This window comes from Ochotona princeps, chromosome 15 (genome assembly GCF_030435755.1).
Source record: "Ochotona princeps isolate mOchPri1 chromosome 15, mOchPri1.hap1, whole genome shotgun sequence".
In the NCBI taxonomy this organism is placed as follows: Eukaryota; Metazoa; Chordata; class Mammalia; order Lagomorpha; family Ochotonidae; genus Ochotona; species Ochotona princeps.
Genome location: NC_080846.1, coordinates 13478409 through 13503910, shown reverse-complemented (window position 1 = coordinate 13503910; position 25502 = coordinate 13478409). Strand labels below are relative to the sequence as shown.

Below are 25502 nucleotides of genomic sequence, written 5' to 3'. Positions count from 1 at the left end.
AGTTATCTGCCCGCCCATGTTTATAACAGCACAATCCATAGTAGCTAACATATGGAATCAACTCAGATGCCCATCAACTGAAGATTGGATGAAGAATATAATACTGTGGAATACTATTCAGCTATAAAAAAGGATGAACATTTGTCCTTTGCAACTAAATGGATGCAATTGGAAACTATTATGCTAAGTGAAACAAGCTGGCCCCCAAAAAACAAATATCACATGTTTCTCTGATCTGTGATGATTAATACACAGAATACAAAAACGTAATCTATAGGCACAAGATTGATGTTCTGAGATATGATTACTGTAGATAGCCTTGCTTCATATTCCTGAGGAATACTAGGGATTTTTAAATTCTATTGTTGCTATGATTATTTCTACTTGCCATGTGTTGATATCTTTATAAAATGGAGGATTAAGCTTGTGACTATGAGGTGTACTATTGTAAAAATCAGGGGAAAAAAGAAATAAGGAAGGAGAGAAGTGGGTGGAGAATACGGGTGAAGGTGGTGTGGGAGATATCAATAAGCTCCTTAATTTGTACTGTGAAATTTGTCCACTTTACATAAAAAAAAGAAACTGTCTTTGCCTTCCTGTTGGCAATACAGTAGCAGAAACTACCAGTTTGAGTCCTTGTCATGAAAGCGTCAGCAGTTCCACCTGCCGTAGCTTATCCTCAGTGGCAGCAGTGCTAGGAAATGTCAGATCAGGTGGGTCAAGTTGAGGTGCTGTTCCTGGAAATCCAACTTTGATCTTGTTCCTTCTCCATCCCAATGACCCTGTGAACCACCCAATTTTTTTTAAATCAATCCCTTTTTGCATAAGTCAACGAGTAGGTACTTTTGTTGTTGCTGCAAATAAGAATCCTATTTATTACAATAATATGCCTAAAGCAACGCTTGGTAATGTTGTACTCAATATAATTTGTGGGATGGTTGAATAACCTAGTACTTATCCATTCATTTAACAGTGACAGGAAAACACCCTCTCCCCCCTCCCCCCCAAAAAAAGCTGTTCTGTCTTTCCACAGCTCTGTGCTTGTCTTCATTCTTGAACAACAACACTTTTCAATCCTTTTCCCTTCTACTCTAGGTAGGTAGAAAAAGCTGACTAGACATACCAAGCCATGATTTGAAGTTTAGAGCTTTGAATCTCACCCTCTACCCTATACAACTCTCTAACTTGTGGTGTTTGGAGAGCTGCCAAGTTTCCTAAACACTTAGAGATGCTAGGAGACAGGATGCCCAGACAGACACAGAAGCTTCATGCCTCTTCCCCAATCCCTTGCCTTCTGTATCTGCTCATCTGTATAATTTATCATGCTTTTCATGATACGCAGGCATTTACTGAGTTATGTGAGCCATTTTAGCAAATTACCAAACTCAAGGATACAGCCAAGGAAACCCCAACATACAGTCACCAATTAGAAGTACAGCTAACCCTGAGCATCTCAACCCCCGCGCAGCCATGCTGCCCGGAGGACTCGGGTTCCCCGCCACGATTCCAGCCTAGCACAGCCAGGCTTACCACCACGTACGTACATACGGCTCACGGGCGGCCAGTGCGCCATTTGGCACCAGGCTACACCTGCTGGCCGCCTGGCCAGGAAGTTCTGGAATTTGGTTTCTTTGATATGCTACATGAGTCGCTCCATGCTGAACCCACAGTTCTCTGAGAATGTGCATTAGTCCTTAAGATTCTCAATGGCAGTAAATCTTCCTCTGAAGAACCTGTAGTCACTTTATAGTGCAGATTGCCAACACCAGTTCATTCAAAAGGCAAAATTCTGGGCTTGTCCAGCAGGATACCCCATTACCTGATAGGATGAGGGATCAGCAGAGGGGTCACAGAAGGCAAGACTATGACATTGTCTGGCATTCGAGACCATACTCGGGGCTAGAATGTGTCAGGTATGTGGACCAATCCCCGTGGAAACTCTGACCCCACTGGATGGTTTAGAAGGGCCAGTGGAGTCTATGCAGGAGGTATGACAGTCTATGGGGCGCGCTGGGCTGACCCAGAGCAACCTCTGGCATACTTAACACTGGCTGGGAAAAGGCCTGTTTGGGGAGCTTGGAGGAGGCCTTGGCTGGGTGGAGCTTACCACTAAGGGGCGCAGGAACTGGAAGGGGGCTGAGTTCTGGTCGGGTCACAGTTGTAATCCCTTGGCACAAATATCGATTCGGACTTGACGCACCATGCCAGGTTAGACCGCAACACAGTTTGGTGCTCCGGAGGACCAGGGTAGATGTGGGATGGGCTTGGCTAGGTTTCAACCCCAACTGAGCCATATATGAGCTATATGTGGGTATGGACGAGCCGTGGCTGGGCTGAAACTCTCAACAGCAGGAACCAGAATGGGTTGAAGAGTGGTGCTGGCCGAAGGACCAGCTGGTATGCGTGAAGCCTGACACCAGGAAGGGGTCTGATGGAGGAATCTGAACAGTTCCTCTGACAGGACACTGACCCTACAAATAAACGCAGGAAGTATGGAGGTAAACAACCCAGAAGAGGCTTTGGAAAGTGACCCACTGGCATAATTTGGCTCGGGTTGGGGGCAGACCAGGCTGAGTCAGTTCACGTCATCCACTGGCAAATCCGAGCGCTGGAACTGTGTGGGGGCCTGGCCAGGTTTGGTTGCGATAAAAACAGTACAAAACACAAAATGCCAAGGTGAAATGGCCTGTGCCAGCAGGGAATGCAGCACCCAACCAGCACACCTCCCACTGGTTGAGGTGAGGGACAAGTGTGTGATGGGCAGAGCGGGGAAGAGCTGCAATACTCATTGGTTCCAATGGAGGTCAGAGCTCAGAATAGATCCAACCCAGGGGTTACAACCACCAGCTGATCGGAGTGATGGACTGTGGCGGGCACTGTGCTTACTAGTAGTGCATGTAGGAGCCTGGACTGGGAGCACGTCAAAGTTTCTTTGGGGATTCCCCTGAACAAAATGGAGGGATCAAAACATTAACCAAGAAAAGATGGAAGATGGAGTAGATCAATCAACCACCTCAGCTATATACTTCCAGCGGAAAACTGGACAAGGGGAAACTCTAAGATGGACTATGTCAATCAGTGGACTCTGCACCGGCCTCATCGTACCTGGACTGTTGCTGATGATATGTTGGAGCTTCTAATTGATCGAGGTGACGCTCTGCTGGCTCTGCCTTCAAACCTGAGAGGGCCTCCCTAAGAGGCCGTTGAACTTGACTGGACAAGTGGGATGCTGGACTCTGTATGGTGTGAGCTTGTAATTAGGGAATCCCAACGGAACCTGAGCTGTGGTTATGCATCAAGGTGAAGGAATTCACCATGGGGGAAGGGTTTGGGGTGAAGGCGGGAGAATCCTAGTACCTATGAAATTGTGTCATGTAATGCAATGTAATTAATGAATAAATGAATAGGAAAAAAAAAAGAAGTACAGCTAACAACTTGGAACTTCAGTTGGCCTCTGAAGACAAAGGCAGGGTGTGGACCTGAGTTTTTAACTTGTGAGATCTGCACTATTAGTCACTATCCAGATGGAATGGAATTGTCTTAAGACACCCATCAGGTGTCCAAGAATTGACTGATGTGGAAAACCTAGGCATGTCTGGTCACAACATTTTGTGATAGATGAAAATAATCAGTTAATGCAATCATGAGTTATATATAGTACTGACTCTTGATTTTCTTCCTTTATTCTATTACTGTATCAGTCCTGATGTTTCTCTTTTCATTCATTTTTTAAATTTTTCTTTCATGATCAATCTTGTCAGATTCGTTTATTTTATTCATCCCTCCAGTAATTGATCCTGCCGATTATCTCTGGTTGTATTTTTGTGTTCTATTTTGGGATTCCCCCTGTATATCACTTCCTTCTTTTGGCTTGCTTTGCATTTATCCCTCAAGTTAATACTCCTTTAACTTTCAGCTTCTATTTTTCTGTATTTCAAAATTTAAGGTACAAATTCACCTCTCGAGCTACATCCTACTTTCTTTGGTATTACCATTCAGTTTTGAATGTTCTGTCCTTTCCATCATTGTTTCTTCCTTAAACCATGAGTAATTTAGAAGTAATTTTTAAGTGACAATATTCTTGGATCTTACATTTATTACTGAGTCCTTTAGTAAATAACTCTATTTTACTACCCTGACATACACTCTTGTTGCATTCTTTTAATAGTACCCTGAGTCTGAAGTGGCAATGTGCCCAGGTAACAGACCATGTTTCCCAGCTTCCTTTGTAATTAGGTTTGAATGCAAGACAAAGTTATAACAAATGCAGTATTACACACTAACCATCTAAAACAACACTCTCAAAACACAACCACTGATGAGCTTCACCACCAATCCGTCACTCTGGTTTTTTTTTAAGTCTTATTTGTTTTTATTGGAATGGCAGATTTGCATAGAGAAGAGACAGAGAGAAAGATATTCTATCTGCAGGTTCACTACCCCAAAATGGTCACAACAGCCAGAGCTGAACTGATCTGAAGTCAAGAGCCAGGAGCTTCTTCCAGGTCTCCCACATGGGCACAGGGTCTCAAGGCTTTGGATCATCCTCCACTGCTTTCCCAGGCTGTTAGCAAGAGGCTAGATGGGAAGTGGAATATATGGAACACGAACTGGTGCCCATATGGGATTCTGGTGTTTTCAGGTAGAGGATTAGCCAGTTGAGCTATCATGCTAGACCCTAGAAATTTGTTCTTAAAAGCTCCAGCACCCCTCTTGTTTCTTCAGTTTGAAAATGTAAAATTCCTTCCTGATCATCCTCTTCTTCACATCCCACATCCAATCCATTATGATGTCATACCAGCTCTATCTCCAAAAAATATTTATAAAATCTAACCACATACCTCCCACCCATCCAATCCCAAAATCTTCCAGTCTCTAACCGCCTTCTTTGGAACATATGAATAACTTTCTAATAGGATTCGTGGCCTCCCATGAGTCATCCAGCCAGTGAGTTTCTTAAAGGAATGGAACAGGTTTTTTTCATTCCTTACTATAAAATAAATATGGCTTCTATCTTGCAAACAGAGGAAAAGACTCATTGACCATAAGGCTCTGTAGGAGCAGAATCCTGTTCATGCCACTGAACTGTAGGGATACTCCTTCTCTTTTTAGTAGTAAGTTCGGTCTGTCTCAAGCTGACAGCCAGACTTCACCTGGTTTTCACCACCGGAAACTATTATTTATTTAATTTCTAACTTTGCATTATATGTAATTTTCACTATGTAATAGGCTTCTTTACTGCTACTTTAAGTCAATCCTCTCACCATTGTTAGAAGGTCAACAAGCACAATATATATGGTGTGATATTGGAATATACACAAAGCCACACACACATGATATAGGTCATTCGATATATAACTATAGTCTCTAACAGACGATGTTTGAGCTACACTGCAAGAAAAGAGCTGTACAATGTAAAATATGAATATATGATATATCGTATATATTTATAATATATGCTATAAAAATGACACACGGAATATTTTTAAGATATACATCTGCAATCTTTTTGTCCTATTTTTATAATTCCTTGCAAACCACACCAATACCAAAAAAAAAAGAGAGAGAGAGGAAAAAAAAGTTGGGACGAGACCAGGGATAAAAGAACTGGCATTGTAGTACAGTGAGTTAGGCTTCTGCCAGCAATTCCTAGATGCTCCACTTCCAATATAGTTCCCTGCTAATGTACTTGGGAGACAATGAAAGATGATCGCAGTGCTTCAGCCCCTTGATACTTGTGTGGGAGACCCAGGAGGAGTTTCTGGTTCCTGGTTTCCAGGCTGGAAGTGAATCAACGGATATAAGATTCTCTAGCTCAAACAAATAAATTGGGAGGAAGGAAGGCAAAAGAGAGAGCAAGAAACAAAACGAAAATGCTGAATGAGGACCTAACTGCTGCACCACTAACCTCACAGGACACTTCACTCAGCCCTCACTTCAGCCACCAGATGAGGCCACCAGATAAAGCTGGGAAGCATTATATCACTGTGTCTTTACACGCCTGTCAGCTGCACCACTCCTTGCAGTGCAAGGCTGTGGTCCCCCTTCAGGAAGCTTTGCCGTCTGAGATCCTTGATGGAATGGCAAAACAGCCACATTTTAAGGGGACATCAGTGCGGCCTTCTTCCTCCAGTCCAGGTGGGGAGTCAGGGATCCCTTCATTGCATAGATCCTTAAAAAGCCAATTACTTAATTCCTAAATGGAAAAGTAACTAATGAAGCAGCAAGTTGCAGATGGCTTATTTAGACATACTCCTCTGGTTTAGTGGAGCAGCAGCAGTTAGAAAACCAGGTTATGTTTTCTATCTTTCCTCCAGCTGGCCTTTTTCTTTAAAGTGTGATTTTCCAGATCTCTTGATTTCTCCTCTTGAAATCTATTTCTACTCACCATATGCTATTTTTCTGCAAGCAGTAATTTGGGACAATTCTGCTCACAAATTTTGGGAAAAGGAAGATTGCATAAGATAAAACTTCCTAACTTAGAATCACCCCTTCACCACAGACTGGGGACTTTGTGACTGGGCAAAGTGACCCTGTCTGCAGTTCCCTTCAGAGTAAGTAAGAGGGAAATGCAGGTAATAAGAGCCCTTTGAAGTAAATTTCGGTGTTGGCTAAAAGATTCTCTTTTCCCCAAGTCTGCTTTTGTAAACAGAGCTCTGATGGGACTATATCTGGGACACCTCCACAACTCCATGACAACTGGACTGGCCAGCCATGGCGACCATCACCGTGTGCGCATCCTAGTCATTTATAGAGATGCGTTTGCACATGGTAGGGATAAACACTCACTTCAGCTCTCAGCAAGAGATCATTAACAACCACAGGGTAGACGGTGGGATGGAGAAGAACACAGCTTTTGTCTTGATGGACACAGACAAGGGTAAAATGAAGCTGTTCTTTCTGTGTGTCGCGCCACAGTCACAGCAAAAATATTTGATGCACTGTGCTTTTCTTGCTTTCAGAGTGTGTGGTACAGTTTTTTTTAAGTGTACATAACTGTATATAAAGAATTAAAGAGGTAGGGTAATTCTCAGACAGGGACTCAACATTCTACAGGAAATGTCTTTTACTATCCTTCTTATTTGAAAATGTTTTTTAAAAATGCCTCCCTTACCCATTATAAAGTTGAACAATAAAAAGGGACAGACGCTGTGTATTAACGGTAATGCCATGGCAGCTCGCCTGCCCAGCACCACTCCGCTTATTCACATCGTTGTGTAGTAAGTCCCAGAGCCCCAGAGGTCGAAGCTGTGGCAGCCCTGCCCAGCACCACTCTGCTTACTCACATTTGCACGCAATTTGCTTCTCTCCCAGAGGGTCGCACTGCTCACAAAGGGAACATAGAAAGGAGATTTCTGAAAGATTCAAAACAAAGCATTTGATAGTCACTTCAGGAGTTCTCACACCATTAAACTTCCATTTCTGGAATGATTTTTAGATGCAGACACTACTTCATTCAAACAGTGACTATTTGCTCACCAAGGATCTGACAGTGTCCAGAGGGCTAAAAGAACAATGTGGTGCCCAAATCATGACTCCTACTCTCAAGTATCCAGAAAAAAAAATACTACATGTCAAGAAAGCAAGGATAAGTGCACCATTAGCATGTTCTCAAACATAGTAGGATTCCAAAGAATCACATCGAGCAAGATTTCAACAACACAGTTACGAAGGACAGACTGTGTGCAGCCTAACAGTGTGGATTATGTAGACCTGGACAGACACTAGACTCTCAAGCAGAGCAAAGTGGAAGAGGCAATGACTTCTATAACACCAGTGCCCAACTCTGAGGGAGGTAACAAGAAAGTGGCTCCAGGTGACAGAAAAAAAATTAAAATTACTAGAAGCTGGTGGAAACAATTGAGAGAGTAAAAAGATGTCCATGTACTGAAACTGAAAACAACTGCATCACAAATGCAGGTTTTAGGTTGCAGCATGTGGGCCACACAGATTTCTCCGGCCATGAAATGAAGGAAATATGCCTTTGCATATCAACCCTAACCCAACTCTATACCGTGCACCTGATAAGCATCAAACCAGGGATTCAAAGGACACACACACACACAAACCCTCTCTTGAGATCCCAAAAGGTGTCCCAAAGTCTAACAATCCTAATTTACCAGCATCCTAAATTACCAACATCTTTATTTGATGCAGGAGGAAGCTCTTCAAGATAAAACAACCACAAGGTAACAAAAGTGTGGACACCATGTTTCACCACACAAACCTGTCTCACATGATGTGGTCTCCAAAACCTACTTTGGAAAAGCAACTCCGTGTCTGCAGGAAAAGGAAGGAACATCACTTTACAAAAGAATCAGCAGGTGTAGCATCCGCCTCCTTATGATATGCGTCTCAGTTCTCCACCTGAGTGGATTCCTCAGCATGCACCCTTCCCACGTACTTTCACGCATCTGGTGTCTTCTGAAGAGGGAGCAGATAGACTGAGTATGGAACCTCACCCTGTGGGTCAGTCCCAAGTACAGAATTGTGTCTCACACTACATTGCTCTAGCATGAGTCTTCTTTCAGTAAAGATTCTCAGAGCAGTGAAGGTTGTGAGCAGCTTCAGTGGGTAGCATCAGTGTACTCCAGTGGCCCCAAGACTACTGGTCTCAAAAGCACGTGGTTTCATGGCAGCCAACAGCCCAAGAAAATCACATGCTCTGGACTGTATTTACTTTTTAAATTTTTGACCACTTTTTTGACACATAAGCGATGCATAAATAACTGAATATACTCAATCTGATAGTTTGAAAATATCTGCAGAAGAGAAACAGAATCAGGTGTCAGGGTTATATGATTTCTTAAATAAGCTTTACATTGAACTTTTAAGCAAGCCTAGAATACAGGTAGCATTTCTTTGTAAACAAAAAAGCATTGTAATTAACAAACCAAAAAAAAAAAAAGCTTGAAAGAATAAAATAGCTTGGATATTCATTGCCAATCATTAACCTGATTTTCTAATGAATATAGCATTAGGCATTCATTAACAATCATTTGTGTTTATGTTGAACAGTGGATGTATAATGAAGGTTGGTAAATGAAAGCAAAATTAAACCAGGGAATTTTGGACACTTACAAAGCAATTAACTTGTTTGGCAGTAATTACACATTGAAAGCTAAATCAAGTGCATTTAGAAAGCCACAAGAGTCGCCACATAAACCAGAGGTGCTTTGCTCTAAAATAATAGAAAAAACCTCTCTTTCATTGCAAATGAAAGAGAAAAGCAAAAGTATGGTATAAATGACAAACAAGGCTTGTGTCTAATGAAAAGAAATACGGTTGCAGCCCATATGTTAGAGAAGAGGCAAGTTACCAAAAAAACAGGACAGCTCAGCTAATTAAAGGAAGAAAAAACCTTTTGTAACAGCATTGATGTGAAAACAGGTGGTATGTGCTGGAGGACTCACGTTTTTGTTCTGTTCACACGCACAGGCATGCACACACATGCGTGTACACACACAAGTCTGAGACTCGAGCCACCTATTGGTTGTGTGAAGAGGAAACACTCCATGCACAGTCAGGCCCTTTGGACAACCACTGCATCTCAGTAGCGGGTTTTTGTCACTGGCAGTTTTGTCTCAACAGTTGTGCTTGACCACACTAATTTAGCACACGGCGATAAAGGCTGGTCGGTCATTCAACACATTCAGAGACTGTTTTAAAAAGAAGAAGAAAGAAAGAAAAAGGAAGAGAGAATATGGTGCTGTAGCAAGTAAAACAAACTCAAAGGAGAAATCATCACCAATCTAGCGCTAAAGCAAAGGAAACACAAAAGTCCATGTGGCCATAAAATGAGTCAGTAGTCCTCCCCAAAATGCTTCCAAACTCCACTGATGTGGTCAGATGAGAAATGAACGTTGTTGGAATTTTCGTCCAAGATTATAAACCACAGAAGTGCAGCTTTGTGGCTGGGGAGGATCCTTCTCCGCATCATGCAGAAAGATCAGCTGCAGGAGACAGTGTAGCATAGATCAAAGAATTTATCTAACTAGAGTGAACAACTTCGTTATCATCCTCAAAAAAGGTTGAAGATTCATGAGCTCTTTCCACCTAACAAATAATCACAACTAAGGGCTTGTAAGCATGGAGGGTTGGAAGCCAAAAGAAAAGTTCCCAGTGGGGATCTGTAAAGGGCAGCTGGCTTTGTGGAAACATTTGCCAAGTGCTTGGGCATCCACTGTGCTAAGAGCAAATACTTGTTTTGCCACTGGGAACGGAAAGCACAAACCAAGGCATGACTTTTGAAATCCACGCTAAGGTCACCTAACTGCTACCAAATGCAAAATCTGTTTGCCATGATGGGGTAGTGCACGTCTTTCAAAAGACATGATATCTCATTGAATAGAGAATCATTTTATTCCCAGGCAGCAGATAAAGACATTAAGCTAAAAAAAAATTCTCATCTATTTGAACCCTTTCTAAATATTTGAATGGTTATGGAATGTGTCCTTAGATGTTCCTTGGTCAGATAATTGCTTCTTGGTTTTAACAATCATTATCAACACACCAGTACAGTGCTTCATTCTCTTGCAATAGCTAGTACACATTCCTGTATTTTAATGGGTAAATGTATATAACCGAAAATTCAGGGGATACACTATTTGCACAGACATCTGCTCGTAATATAATATTCCTTACTTTTTATTGTCCATTTGAACTGGACTTGTTAAAAATGCGGACTCAGATACAGATGGTCCAGAGCAAAGTCTGGGAGTCTATCTGTACATCAAACTTTCATTTAACAGTGGTTCCTATACAGCAAGTTACTGACCCACTGACCCTGGTGGTGGATAGCTGACTTAAAGCGCTAGAAAGATCAAGACCATAGGCCACCAAAGTCCCAGAAATAACTCATTGCCTCTGAAAGAAAAAAAAAAGCTAGAAAGTATCATGGGAAAAAATGAATAATAAAGGAACAGCAATTGGAAATAAAGCACACAAAACCACGATGTGGTCCTTACTGTTTCACATCACCTGTATGCTTCTCAGCTGTTCAGCTTTGTTGAGGCCCTTTCGCCCCCACACTCAACCATCGAAATCAAGATAAGTCAATATCAAACAGCTATTGATATGTCATACACTACATTCAACACAAAGAGTATAAAAATAAATGAAGCCTAATCCTAACAGTGCTTCTCCAGGATGATTGCAATAGAGCAGAATAAAGGATATAAAGAGTTGCAGAAAAAAAATGGTTAGACAAATGAAAAAATATCAGGAAACATTTTTTGGAAGAGTTGATCTGAACCTTGACGCGAGAGTGAAAAATATCTGTTTAGAGAAAGTGAAACTGTCACTGGTAGAGGATGAGCCTGGGCAAAGTTTAGAACAGGAAAACATTTTGACTCCCATGTTAACTGTGATCAGATGAAACAGTAGAGGTGACCATGCTCCGGCTCCCTGCCATCCCACCAGAAGGCTGTGGAGCAATCACTGCTTCATCATCAGATGTTTGGCACATAAAAAATCTGAAGCTCCAAGAATTTAATGGCACCCATGATCATGTCACTATTAAGCGGAGAGGTTGAGATAGATGCAATGTGAGTGTATCTATCTTATTGTAAAGTCTGTGTCCTGTCCGTGATTCTCCAGGATCCCCCATACTCATTTCAGGATGATTGGATTGTGCACTTGGAGCCAGCAAGTGACAAGAGGCTGACACGTCCAGGCATGCAAGGAGCCGGTCCTTTACCTTTCCTTCCTTCAGCTGGCGTTTTACTTAACCACAAAGAAAAATAACTAGAGCCTGGCACAATAGCCTAGCAGCTAAAGTCCTAGCCTTGCACGCACCGGGATCCCGTATGGTCACCGGTTCTAATCCTGGACCGCTTCCCATCCAGCTCCCTGCTTGTGGCATGGGAAGGCAGTCGAGGATGGCCCAAAGTCTTGGGACCCTGCACCCACGTGGGAGACCTGGAGTAAGAGGCTTCGTGGTCCTGGCTTCGGATTGTCTCAGCTCCTGCCACTGCTGTCGCTTGGGGAGTGAATCATCGGACGGAAGATTTTCCTTGTCTCTGCTCCTTTCTGTATATCTGCCTTTCCAATAAAGTAAATCTTAAAAAAAAGAAAAATATCGACCCCCTGGTGACTTTAGAGTATAGTGGGCAGACTTCCTACTTGACAAAGAATTTTGAGCTATTTCACAGGTTTTGCTCTTGAGTATTGCTTGTTTCTCATATTTTTAAAAAGTAAAGATTTTAGCAATTGAGATTTTACTCGAACTTGGTTATTTATTATCTCTGAAAACGTATAATTTTGAAAAGAAGATTCGGGTAGGAAAGTGCTAGGCTGCCTCAAGAGAATTGTTAGCAAAGCCACGTATTTGGCAGCATGTTTTAAAAATGGCGCCCCCTCTTGGCAGGTCCGGCCCATGACTTGTTTGGCCATGAAATGTTTCTGGTTTTCAGTCATTGCTTACCGCCTTAACCAGAGCCCTCCGATAGGGCACAACTTTCCAATGTTAGTCGGTGACTGTAATTGTCGGTCAGTTAGCTGGCATTTGCGGTGCACGGTACAAGGATGAACAAAGAAACTCAATTCTAGAAAGAGACTAGAGCGGAATACAGGCATTGGGCATAGCACACAATAATTTTAGGATCTCCTGAAACTATGACTGGAGGACCAGAGATTAGGCAGAAGCTAGACAGGTTAACAAAGGTAAGCTTTGATTTTCTTCTCTCCAAAAATTGAAAGACTTAGGGCAGCTGAGAAGTTGAGAGATAGGGTGTGGAGGTGAGAAAATAGGCTTAACACACACAAACTATTCAAAAGCATCAATTCGTAAGCTCTAGTTTTTTCTTCAAGGAAAACAAAGTCATCAAGGAGTAAAAGAATCTTGGATTCTCCGAATATGTAAACCTCATTCCTCTGAAAATAAATATGAAAATTCAAACTTAAATTAAGTAACGTATTCTTTGTGCACCATGATTCTAAAATCAGTTCCTCAATTTCTAATTGTCAGCCACCCATTTAAGAAGCTCAAGAGAATAGTGGGTAAACCGATTAACACTGTTACATAATTATTGTTTTTTATTTATTGAAGTATTACTTGGAGACAGCTCTCTTGCACAACATTGAATATACAAACTAACTGTTCAAAAGCCCAAATTATATAGGCTTTGTCAACTCCTGTTTCGACCATTTTCTAGCGAAAGAGCACTAAACTGCAGGTCCTGGCACCTCCTCTCTTCCTCTGTCAGTTACAGAATCCAGGAATTGGACAAAGGACATTTTTGTACACCCAAAAGTTAGCCACTTAATTATAAATCAATGATAATAATTTTTAAGTAGAGATTAAACACAGTAAACTCTGAAAAAGATTAACCTTGGCAACAATTACTAACAAGAAGAAGAGTTTTAGTTAATCGCCTATTTCACCTATTATCATAGCTATCCTTTTAGAAGACCCATTGAATTTTGCGGAACCTGCAGTCTACTCAAAAGAAACCACAAATCCTTAACTAACATATGCTAACTTTTCTTTGAGTAACAAAAGAAGCATCTTTGTTTGTTCCTCACCAGCAAACACCAAGCCATCTAAAAGGAGTCCTTTCAGTGGCAATGTTAGCAGGGAAATTCAATTGTATTTAATTAAGTTCTTCCCCCCACCCCAAAAAAAACCTGCACACAGAAGCATCAAAGAGGTTATCGGAGGTCAGATGCCTGCCATGACTTTCTGACCCTCCCCAAATGCAAAATAAAAGATAGTGGTATCCCTGCTGGTAAGATGGGCTTCCACATTTGTGTCTCTCCCTTCTGCTTTAATTTAATAGCAATCAGCACAATATGGCTGCTTTTTTTCTGAACAATAGGACGGGCAGAAGTTAGATTTACAGCACTGCAAGGGAGAAGACAGGAGACAAGAGAGACTCACTATGGCTTTTAAGTTCAGTAGGAACATATTTTGATACCATAAAAAACTTGAAAATCTATTCAACAATCATTGTGGTCAAAAGTAGACAGCTGTATACTTCAGAAATTTCATATTCTAGAATTTTCTTCTCTTGTCAACTTTTTATTTTAAGAGGAAGTTGCAAAAAAATAATTTCTTCCCTGCTAAAAAATATCATGTATTTGTCAGTTCTATGACTTTAAAATATTCAGTATTTTTGTAGTGATTCTTATTTTTCACATACCGTAATTTTTACAAGACTACTAAGAATCTTAGAATAAGTATAATGTATTGACAGGGTCATAAGTACTAAATGTGTTTCTGGAAACCAGACAAAAGTTAATTACCCAAATTTTATTTAAAGTCTTGAATGCCTAATTACAAATGAGTCCCAGACATGGAACTTACTTCCTGAGACACTTTTTTGTTTCTGAAATTACATTCCTCAGTGACGCTAAAAAAGAATCTTGGAGGCTGGAGGCCAAAAGATGTCTAACAGATCATTCACTTTAACAGCCCAGTTGATGTCTGAATTCCCCCTCCCACATCACAGTCTCATCCCATTGTCATCTAGCCCACAGTTGGACAACTCCACAAACTCAGCTCTCCCTGACCACCCATTTCCAGGGAGGCAATCTTTTCAAAATTAGAAAACTTAAATTACAGGGACTTTTTTAAGATCAAAAACCCAAGAAGTTAATCTTAGTTCTGCAACCAATTTAATATCTTGAGTAATTCACTCTCTGTGTCCTTGTGTCAAGATTCATGTGTTCAGGTTTGTGGGGTGACTTTTCCTATAGAGCTGTTAGATCAGGAGAATGGATCATCTTCAATGTGGACATCAATTCAGATTAACTGGACAGCAGCTGTCTAGAGATCCTTCCAGAATTCATGGGATCAAATTTCATGATGGGCAGACATGCCTATCATGGATATGAGCAAGCCCCAGGAAGAAGAGGACACATAAACCCATGTAATATTAACTTTGTGCTAGGTAATGTCTTGGAAAAAGCTGTAAGAAAGACATTTGAAGCTAAAAATTGTCCCAAAAAGAACATCAAGGAAAGCACAGCCAGTAAAAACAGAAGGGCTACTTCCAGAATGATCCTAGCCTTGTAAACCAGAGCAGCCTGACTTCTGTCCTTTTAGATGAGCATTGTGGAATAGCAAGTAAAACTGCTGGCTGCAATATCAGCATCCCGTATGGACACCAGTTCACGTTCTAGCTGTTCTACTTCCAATCCAGCTACCTGCTAATCGCTTGGGAAAAAGCAGCCGATGATTGGCACAAATGCTTGAACCTCTGTTACCTCCAAGGAAGACTTAGAAGATGCTCCTGGCTTCAGCTGGACCCAATTCCAGTCACTGTGGCTATCTTGGGAATGAACCAGTGGGTGAAATACTCCTCTCCTCTGTTTCTCCCTCTCTATATAGAACCGACTTTTGTATTTGCATTTCAAAGGAGAAGACTGCATGTTCACATCTATTCATGCTCTTGAAAGCTATGGGGAAAGTGATAAACTGTTAGAGTACATCTCACTATTCATTCCTACTCTACTTCCTGTAGAGTAGGATATAGGATATAGGACCACTGTTCAGATAAGAAAATGGAAAAGATTAGATGATGGATCCAAGAATGCTCAGTTACCAAACAAAAGGGAATCCAAACCAACATCTGTGCCCAAAGTATATGCAAGAACACTCCAATAGCTGCTTCTGTTTAATTTCCTTTTAGATAGAACAGAAAAGACTGTGCTTTAATCATGTCCTTCCTCTTCTGTCCAATCTACCACACATTAAGCAACTGAAATCTCCTTTACCAACTTAATCCATTATGTACCCATAACACAAAGCATGTAACAACTAATTAATGTGCTATATATATCCAAAAAACAGTCTTTTTTTAAGTCACAGCACATTTCTAACAGGGCTATATATTTAACTCTTTTAATCATTTATAAAATGTGAAACTTGAAAAGAATTAATCATCAAAGATTACTGTTATCATGCAAAGCTACAACTGCATATTCTTTCTGTCTACTTTTCTTCCTTTAGATACAGATTCTTTGTATTTTATAAAATACAGAATTAAAAGGGAAAACTACAGAAAAAGTTTGTGATAGACCATTTTTACTAAATGTTTATGTCCCTCCAAAAGGCACATACTGAAATCTAATTCTCAGTGTGTTGGCATCAAGAACTGGAATCTTTAAGAACTGGGTCATGAGGTTTGTACCTACCTCATAAATGGGATTAATGCTTTTACAACAGAGTCTTGAAGAAGCTAATTTGCTTCTCCGTCATGTAAGGATGCAACAAAAGGCAGCATCTTTGAAGCAGAAGGCAAGCCTTAATCAAGACAGAGTCTGCGGGTACCTTCACTTGGAGCATTGTAGCCCCCAAGACTGTGAACAACAAATTCCTACTGTCTACAAATTACCTAGTCTATGGTACTTTTTACAGCCTGAATGGACTGGCAATTACACAACACACACACGCACAGTTTTAAAAATAGAGTATTTTAGTTCCATACCCTCCTTCCCCCTCTACATGCAAATCATAAAGGAACCCAAGATTATATCCTCTCAGTAACAGGCAGAGTGACCAGTGTCATGTTCACTTATCACTAGCCACAGAGCTCTGAATTTATACAGCACAATTATACAGACTACTTACTGTTAGACACAGGTGTCACATCTGGACCTGGTACCAAGGTATTCAAACACTACCCGATGTCCCAGGATAAGCACATTTCTGGAACTCTTTCTGCAGTCTATCATTCTAACTGAATCCAAACTTTCAACCTTTGAATCCAAGTAAGTGAAATATCATAGCACAGGATCAAAATGAGAAATACACTGAACAAAAAGCTGGTGCTCACTGAACTGCATTTCAACTGAACGCTGAGGATGTCTAACCTCAACTCAGTAGTAAAAGCAAAGCAACAATAGAGCACACAAGGTCAGTGGAAAGCTACAAATGTTAACACCAAATGATTCCTATGAAACATACTAGAATTAAGTGGATGATTTTTTAATGAATTTGATCACAGACGCATGACAGAGTTGCATGTAGTTGATTTCTGCCTAGAGGTGACCAATGTAAACAGCCAAAGTCACCCCAATGATATAAGGTAGTTAGAAAGATGGTGATGATTACGACTTCTTTGTTTTAAATACATATATATGACAACCCTGTACGTGGCACAGGATGTAGCACAGCCTTTGTAAAGGTCAGAAAATTGAGAAATACATTATCTAATGGGCAATAATCTGCTTCAAGTATAAACATAAACATGTACATCTAAAAACTCTTGGATCTTATAGAGACCTTTCTTTTCTGGCAGATTCTGGATCAGCCAAGGAAATAACACATTTTTATGCAACTATATTCTCATTGTCTCACCTCTCTCCCAAATCAGTCTGTCCTATAACTGAAAGAAAGCCTTGGACTGACACACTAAAGCCATTAGGCAGCCTGTTTCTGGTGGCTTACACTTTGAGCCTGAGCCAGGAGTCTGGGGTCAGCCCAGGGGAGAACCAGCCAAGCAGATTACTACCTGCATGTTCTAGTCAGGCAAGCAAGTTCTGCATCAGGTTGGGTGCCATTGAGCCTATTCCCAGACCCTTAACTGCAAAGCCCATGCTTTGGCCCTTGTATCCTGCTAATACTGACCCACAACTCAGCAACCAGAGCCTCTGCCACACCCGAAGCATGTAGCAGAGGTAGTTATTGGCGTTTATTTTTTTTTTTACCCAGTTGCTGGATAATGCTCTGCAGAATATCATGACAGTCTGTGACTCAATGCTTTATAGTAACATATGCTTCCAGAGTTTAGTTTGGTTTTGAACAGGATTCAATGTGCTGGAAATCAGACCACAAGATATTCCTAATGAGAGACAGAACACAATAGTCACCTTATATGAAGCGTAATTATTGAACATGAATTCATGGGTTAATGTGGAGACAGGCACAGCTGCTGCACTGAGAGAGTGCCAGTTTCACTCCGAGAAGAGACAATCCCTCCACATTCTGCGGATTTTCCCGTTCTTCTCTGATTGACCCACACAATTTAGCCAGTGATTATAGAGGCACGTATGTCTTTTTCCGTAGTGTTTCTTACTGGCCTTTTTTTTTTGCCACTGAGTTGCCGAAGTGTAGTGGAGGAGCTCATTTTGATATCTTATTTTTTTATTATCCATCACATTAGTGTGCCTCAGGATTAGCATGTGCATTAATAGAAAATAATGCATAGGTATAATATAAAAGTGATGTAGGTTTTAAAGAGCTGTAACTCCTTCAGCTTTTCAGTTCATCTGAAGAGCTGGTGAAACTCACAGACTGAGAGAGATTCTAGGAACCACAGGGTTCAGTGCCTTACAGGGGACAGGGAAGAATGGTTGCTGAGTAGCATCGAATGCAACTAAAAACATAGGCGGAAAATACATTCATTTTATTGGGAAATGGGACAACCAGAAAGCTCCTTATCACAAAGGTTCCAATGAGAAACATGTGGGAATACCATATCCTCCTGCTGAAGAAAGCCACCAGGCCTCCCATGCCCCAAAACAGTAGTAATGTATAACTTCCTATGTAAGAAATAACCTTTGTGCATTGTGCACATCCATACACAGGCAGTTAAAACAGAGCTAACTTTAGAGAGTGAGCAGATAGATGTGTTTGCCCTGATATAACAGCATTGCAAATATGCCATTTTCTCTATGGAAATGATCTCCAGTTCCACACTTTGCACACTTTAATTTATTTTCTTTCAAATTGGTGACTTGAGAATTGAATCAGAAACTTCACTTCGCTTTCTGTGCTCCAAGGATTGCATGTGAAAGCAAACTCCATTTCTGAGTGAAAAAAAAAAAAAAAAGATTTCACAACACTTGCACAAAAGACATTACAACTTCTGTGCAATATGCAAAAGGCTGATTTCTAATGTTGATGTAATTTTAATAAAACAAAGGGCCCCATCCTTGTGTCTACCCCCAAATCTTCATCTATCACTCTAATATCTTCGTATATCATTCCAATACAAGCTACCTGAATGTACCAGCTCAAAAACAGTTGCTTTAGATATATAAATTAGGCCCTTCGACATCGAGGAGGAAATTGAACATAATCCAAAAAAGGGAAACATAAATGCTACTTCTCTCTTCTGTCCCTGAAATATGAACAGTACCTGAGTCATTTCAATGAGAAAGTCCCTGGCCTCACTGTGGCACAGTCTGTTTGCTCTAAGTGATCCAAATCAAGTAAACCTAATTATCTTGTAACACGAAGCAGTTTCCTTGCCTCTTCTCTCTTATCGTTCTCCTCCAATCCGTCTCACAAATTGACCTGGATTGATCTTCCCAAAGAATAATCTTCATGTATTTCACCTGCTCTGAAATCTCCAAAGGCCCACACGCTCCTCTGTTTGACATTTAGGAGCTTAAATTCTTTGTCCAAACCACTGCTCCAGCCTTAGCTCCCTGTACCCCCTTCTGTATTCTTTTACCCATCCTCTCACACACCTCACTATCCACGCTGCATTCACACTCGTCTGTTTCCACGGCAGCCTTTACACTGTGACATCTGGCTTCAACTCTACCCACCCTCTCTGCATCCAGTCTCAATCTTAACGACCCAAGAGACCAATGTTAACCTCTAAGTACTTTGAAAGATTATCATGCTTATTTTTTAATCTCTTCTGTAACTAAAGTGCCTTGAACTGGGTAGATAGATAAGTGGATAAATGCAAAGACAGATAGAATGACTGGATTGATGGTGAGTGGAGTTGGATTTTAAAAATCTTTTAAAACTGATCAGGGTAGAGTTAATACAAGTATCATTCCAGTGTCATTTCTAGAACAAAAACAACCTTTTCTAACTATCTTTCAGCTACAAGTGGGTGAGTGATAGAATGATAAGTGAACACATAGATGGAAGGCTGGCTGGATGATTCAATGTTGGATTAATCAATGAATTGTGAGATTTGACTAACAAAAACTACATACTACCAAGTCAGTTAACACTAAAAAGAAAATTTCAAGAAAAAAATCATTAACTCTCTAATTTTGGCCCAATCCAACTTTGTTCACAAAGACGCTAGAAGAAAACTTTTCTACTCTGTCCTTTGGCCAAGACATATTCTGAAAAGCTGTTTAGTTCTGTAACACATGGTGTTTAGACTAACCTCTAAGCAGCTCATCTTTAGAAGACTATCCATACCAATACTCCTTTCATTAACTGGAAAAATCCTTTTTGCTCAATATAGTAAATGTCAGGTTTGAAAAAAGTCAGGTTGTAGGCAAACATCATTTGCTAAACATGAGTTTCCTAGCATCAAAACCAAGGTTCATGAAAACTAGACACCAGCAGGCATCACTCAGATCAAACAACATAGCCTCCTCTTACCCAGCATCTAATGTTGAGATAATTTGATCTCCAATAGGCAGTAGTTCACCAGCAGCTACTTTGGTATGGAAGAAAGACTGGCTCAGACCAGTGAGTTTCACTGCAATAAATACTAACAATTTCTAACCCATAACTAAGCAGAGGGGCAGAAAATCTTCTATAAACTATTTTCAATAAAGTCATTCTCTATATGCAACATTTCTGACAGCCATATTAGACAGTCTGCTAGTACTGTATTTACTACTGACAAAAGTATGGAGTTTTTATGTGTGCTTCCAGCAGTCTGAGCCCATCATGGAAACAGAATGAAGCAGGTGAATTATGAACAGCCATACTAGAAAAGTGATGCCCATTCAAGCCTTAAGAATGTAAGACTTCCTAAAGAAGACTCTGCTGAGTAATTAGGATGTAATATGGGACTCTTGTATCTGACATGGAAATACATGGTCTGAGTTCTGACAATACTTCCAATCCGGCTTCCTGCTTGTGCATACCCTGGGAGGCAGCAGGCCATGGCTCAAGTTCTTGGGTCCTTACCATTTGGGAAATCGAGATTGAGTTCCAGATTCCTTGCTTTGGGTTGGCTCCATCCTCACAGTTATAGGCATTTGGGAGGTGAACAGTAGATGGCAGATCTCTCTCTGCCTCTGTCTCTCTGCCTTCCAAGTAAAATATGTAAAACATAAACAAAAATTTTAAAGAAAGTGCCATCCAAACTTAGCCCTGATTGAAATGGGAGTGGAACACAAGGTCAGGCTGGGGAACTATGCACATTCAGACAATCACAGTGAGGGCAGTGAGAGTCCAGCAGAGGGAAGAAGGGAGCTTCCATAGGTTCAGATGGCAAAGCACCTCAAACACCTGGAAAGACATTTGGAAAGTATCATGGAGGCAATGGGAAGAAAGTTTAAAGATATGTGTAAAAATCTTGTAGAAACATTTATTTATTTGAAAGGTAGCATTGCAGAAGGAGAGGGAGACAAAGATCTCCCAATTGCTGGTTCACTCAAAAAATGGCAGCAACAAATGGGCCTGGGCCAGGCCAACTCCAGGAGGCCAAACATGTGGGCCATTTCTGCTGCTTTCGTAAGCACTCTATCCAGGAGCTGGATCCTGCGTAGAGTAGCCAGAACTGAACCAGTGCCCATATGAGAAGCCAGCATGGCAGGCGACAGCTTAACTGGCAGCAACACAGTGCCAACTCCTAATGTGTACATTTTTAAGCAGAAAGGGTATTTCAGAGAAATCGCCTAGGCTCCAATGTGAAGGTGGCATGGAAAGAACAGGACTAAGGAACAGAATCAAGACCAAGCAGAAGGGTCTTGGAGAAAATAAGACTTTGACCTCCCCAAGGCTACTCCTGTCATCTAAGCCAGCCACCACAACCACGCTGTTGAGACCTATAAAACCCCCAAGACCCCGACTCTCTGCATGGCCCCTGTCCAGAGTCCTCCAGGATGAATTTCCACATCTTCAGTTCTGCCCAGCATACATGCCATTCCTTCTGGCCTGTGTCTAATTTTTTTAAACTAAACTTGATTTCCCCTACTTGATCTTTGGATCTTTTAAAGACTGTTAGATTAGGACCATCATTTGCTCATTTCTATGCAGGTCACCCTGGTCAGCACTTTGCCATACCTCTGGCCTTCTGGGGCTGAAACCTTGTTATTACTGTCCTCCAACGGAACCGGATCAGGGGGATTAGACTCAGGGTTTTCTGCCATAAAACTAACATACAATTGATGGTATACATTATATAATATGTATAATATGTATATGTATATGTATATTTCATGAGATCATACTTACATCATCTTTCATATGCACACATTTTACATAGTAGCTATCACCATAAACATGTTTTTCCAAGTGGCATTATATTGCAGAGATGTTCTTATTGCTGCAGCTTTATATTTAACATTGGAAAGGGCTTGCTCCTATCATCTCAGCTAGGCTTGTTGTATCCCCCTAACTGAACCTTAGCACAAACAGAAACAGCCACAGCACGTGGTACACCTCAGACACCTCTTTCCTCCCAAGATGTGAAGTTTAGGACACAGATGTCAGTATCTATGAAGCTGTATAATGTGTCAGGATGAGCCTCAATCTTGCACCTTGTGTATCCCTTTATTACTCATCAATCACCAGCTCACATCAGCACCCCCTTTCTAACAAGAGCATTCTAAAGCAATAATCCTTAAGCTTGTGCTTGCAAGAAAGTTGAGTGGATCAGAAGTTTTTGTGATACATTTCCAAAAAAGTTGCAAAATCTTGTACTTCATTATACAAATTACGTAGCTATAAAAGATACCCTTAAATAACCACAGTGTTCCAGTGTGATAAGATTGGGTCATTGGGAAAGATGTCCTGATGCCCAAGGAGCTTGTCTGAATCACATCTACGTCTTCTGCAATGGAGGCACAAGGGAGAGGAAAGACTACAGGAACTAATGGGGAATGAGGAAAAGAGGATGCAGCAAGTGACAGTGGTCAAAAAAGCACAAAGACAGAAAGATCCAATAAATGTAAACTAAAGAATACTTTAGAAAACAAAATGGAGACTAGTGTTGTGACTTAACAAGTAAAAGCTACCACCTGACACACCAGCATCCCATAGGGGCACCTGTTGTGTCCCAGCTGCTGCACTTCTGATCTGGCTCTCTGCTCATAACCTAGACAAAGCAACCAATGATGTCCCACGTGTTTGGGTGCCTGCTACATGGCAGACTGAGATGAAACGCCTGGCTCCTGACCTCAGCCTGGCCTTTATGGGCACCTGGAGAGAGCCTGAGAATGGAAGATCTCTCTCTCTCTCTCTGTTTCTCTCTCTCTCTCAGTCTCTCTCTCTCTCTGTTACTCTCTCAAGTAAATAAGTCTTTCTGAAGAGTACTTATAACATGATATATTAACTAAAAGTAATAAAAAGAAATATTTTGTTAGAAATCCTGGGATGATAATCTAATCCTCTAATACAATAATATTGTTTCAACATTGTCCCAAAACAACTGTCCCAAAGAAAACCATTCTAAAATCTGAAAGCTGAAGACCTGAAGTCTAGACAAGTGTTTCTACAACAGATAAGAATCACTAAAACTGTCCTGATATGAGTTTTCCAGAGGGATGACTAATAGCAAAATACTTCGACCCTTTTCTCCTGCGACATTCATCTTAAAAGAGAAAGAAAAGAAGAAAGAAATGGCCTAAGAAATTGAGTCACATGTATCTAAAATATATTCACTGGCACCGAAGGATCAAATTTATGTATAAAGAAGTATTTGAACTTGATTGGACTCAGTATTGAATTACTAAATCATTTCTTAAATAAAGGAGAGGTGTAGTTGTACAAGGCAACAATGGGATAACACTCAAACTGCGCTCCATTTTGAACAATCTCTTGTTCTATTCAAATCTCTTTAAATTCACCAAAATGAATTTGAGGCCCGTAAAGGTCATGACTCAAAAAGGAAAAACTCAAAATTGATTTAAAGGGGCTAATCAAGGAGATTTTGCAGTACTTGTGAGAAACAACCTTCTGAAATGGAAGAGAATTGGCCAACAATTCCATTTTACTGAGCCACACGTTAATATAACAGCCAATTATTGTTCAACAAAAGCAATATCCCAATTCATTCTTTTTCACAAGGTAACGACGCTGGGCTGTGAGTTGAGAAAATAAAATGATGGACTAGACACACGCCATAGCAGAGTGAAAGTGTGGGGTAGGCTTTGGGGCTTTTTACTGGATGCCGTACATTTCATTAGCGGTTCTGAGTCTCCCACTGGGCTCTTATTTCTAAGGCTTTTGTCTGGGGTTTTCCTTTTAAAATGATACCTCAATGCAAATGTCCACATTAGTGTAAGAAAACACTCAGCACATGTCTAAGAAACCTGTAGAATGGCCATGGAAAGCCCAGAAATTTTTTAAAGCCAAAAATAAAGGCAATAAAATCGAATATTTTGGGAGGGCCAAGCAGGTGGGTATCTGGTTGAAAACCTGTCCCCAAAATAAGAAGACTGTAACTGTAGCAAGAGAAAAGACACTTGTGTTCCAATAATCCCAACAAAACTAAATTACAAACCTGGGGGAGGAAGGGGGGTTAGTCGAGGGAGGAACATAACACCCTTCAAAAGAAAAATAAAACAATGCCCCCAAAATAGGCACGATTATGTGGGTCACTGCGTGCAGTGTATTTCCCCTGTAGCATTTTATCGTGGTTACTGTTGCCAGGGGACACTTGATGCTCTCATTATATATGTTTGTCTTTCACATCCATGGCACAGCCAGGTTTTTTTTCCCCCTTCCATGCCCCCAAAACTGTAACAGAAATAAAAATAAGGAATGGACCCCATTATTACACAAATACCTACAAAGCAGAGGGAGTGACCCCCATGGGTCACCGTGTTGTCCCTGGGATCATGGATGCCCTTGCCCCGGGGCCCCCAGCCTTTTGTCACAGGGTCAAAGGCAGGACCTCAACCGAGTATGGTCTGTGAAGAATTAACAAGTGTGACAATTTGTGGGCCCTCCCCCCTCGGCCCCTGGTCCGGCCTGCCTGAATGCTGTAAATAGAGACATCTGGATAGAGCCCTTTCACTGCAGTAATTGAAAATGAACACGGATCAAGTTCTGGCCTGTTGTATTCATAAATCTTGAGGCTTAATTACATTAAAGGGAAATCTAGGTCCCAGCTCTATGGAAACTGCAGATTCTATCGGCCGCTTGAATCATGAATCTTTAAGATAAGTGGGTTTTCTCCCCCACCCCACCCCCAACTCTTTAGTAGAGTTGAATACAGAATTTTCAGATGAAGCCGTCCTGTATGAATGCAAGCCAGCAAACTTCTAGGACGTGGTACTCTACTGTTTGTGCACTCCCAAATGACAATGCGCAGTGCGCCGCCACACAGCTCAGAATTTGGGGGCCTTAAATTAGGCACATTCTTAAGAGTAATGATGACAGACTTGACAGATTTTTAAAATACTTCCCCCCACCCCGGGTTGAGCAGAGCAAGTATGCATCTCGTTAAAATCTAATGAATTCCAAAAAAAGAAAAATTATGACAATTGCACATCCTGAATGAAGTCAAAACTCTTGCCATTCCCCTTTAAAACAAGCTGGGGATTATATTCCTGAGTAATTTTCCTGAAATTTATAAATAACCCATCACAACATTTCTTTGTTGCTTAATGTAAAAATTCAT

General features: G+C 41.0%; 1 protein-coding gene across 5 annotated transcripts in view; it reads right to left on the bottom strand.

Annotated features, from left to right (window-relative positions):
- C15H12orf42 (chromosome 15 C12orf42 homolog) overlaps window positions 1–25502 on the bottom strand; it is a 114137-nt gene that overhangs the window by 65508 nt on the left and 23127 nt on the right. For 4 of the 5 annotated variants that reach the window (XM_058673463.1, XM_058673461.1, XM_012928235.2 and 1 more), the window contains one exon: window positions 7287–7355. The exons of the other annotated variant lie outside the window; for it this stretch is intronic. In XM_058673463.1, the coding sequence (XP_058529446.1) occupies window positions 7287–7355 (69 nt within the window). The remainder of the gene's footprint in view (window positions 1–7286; window positions 7356–25502) is intronic. 5 annotated transcript variants of the gene reach the window in all.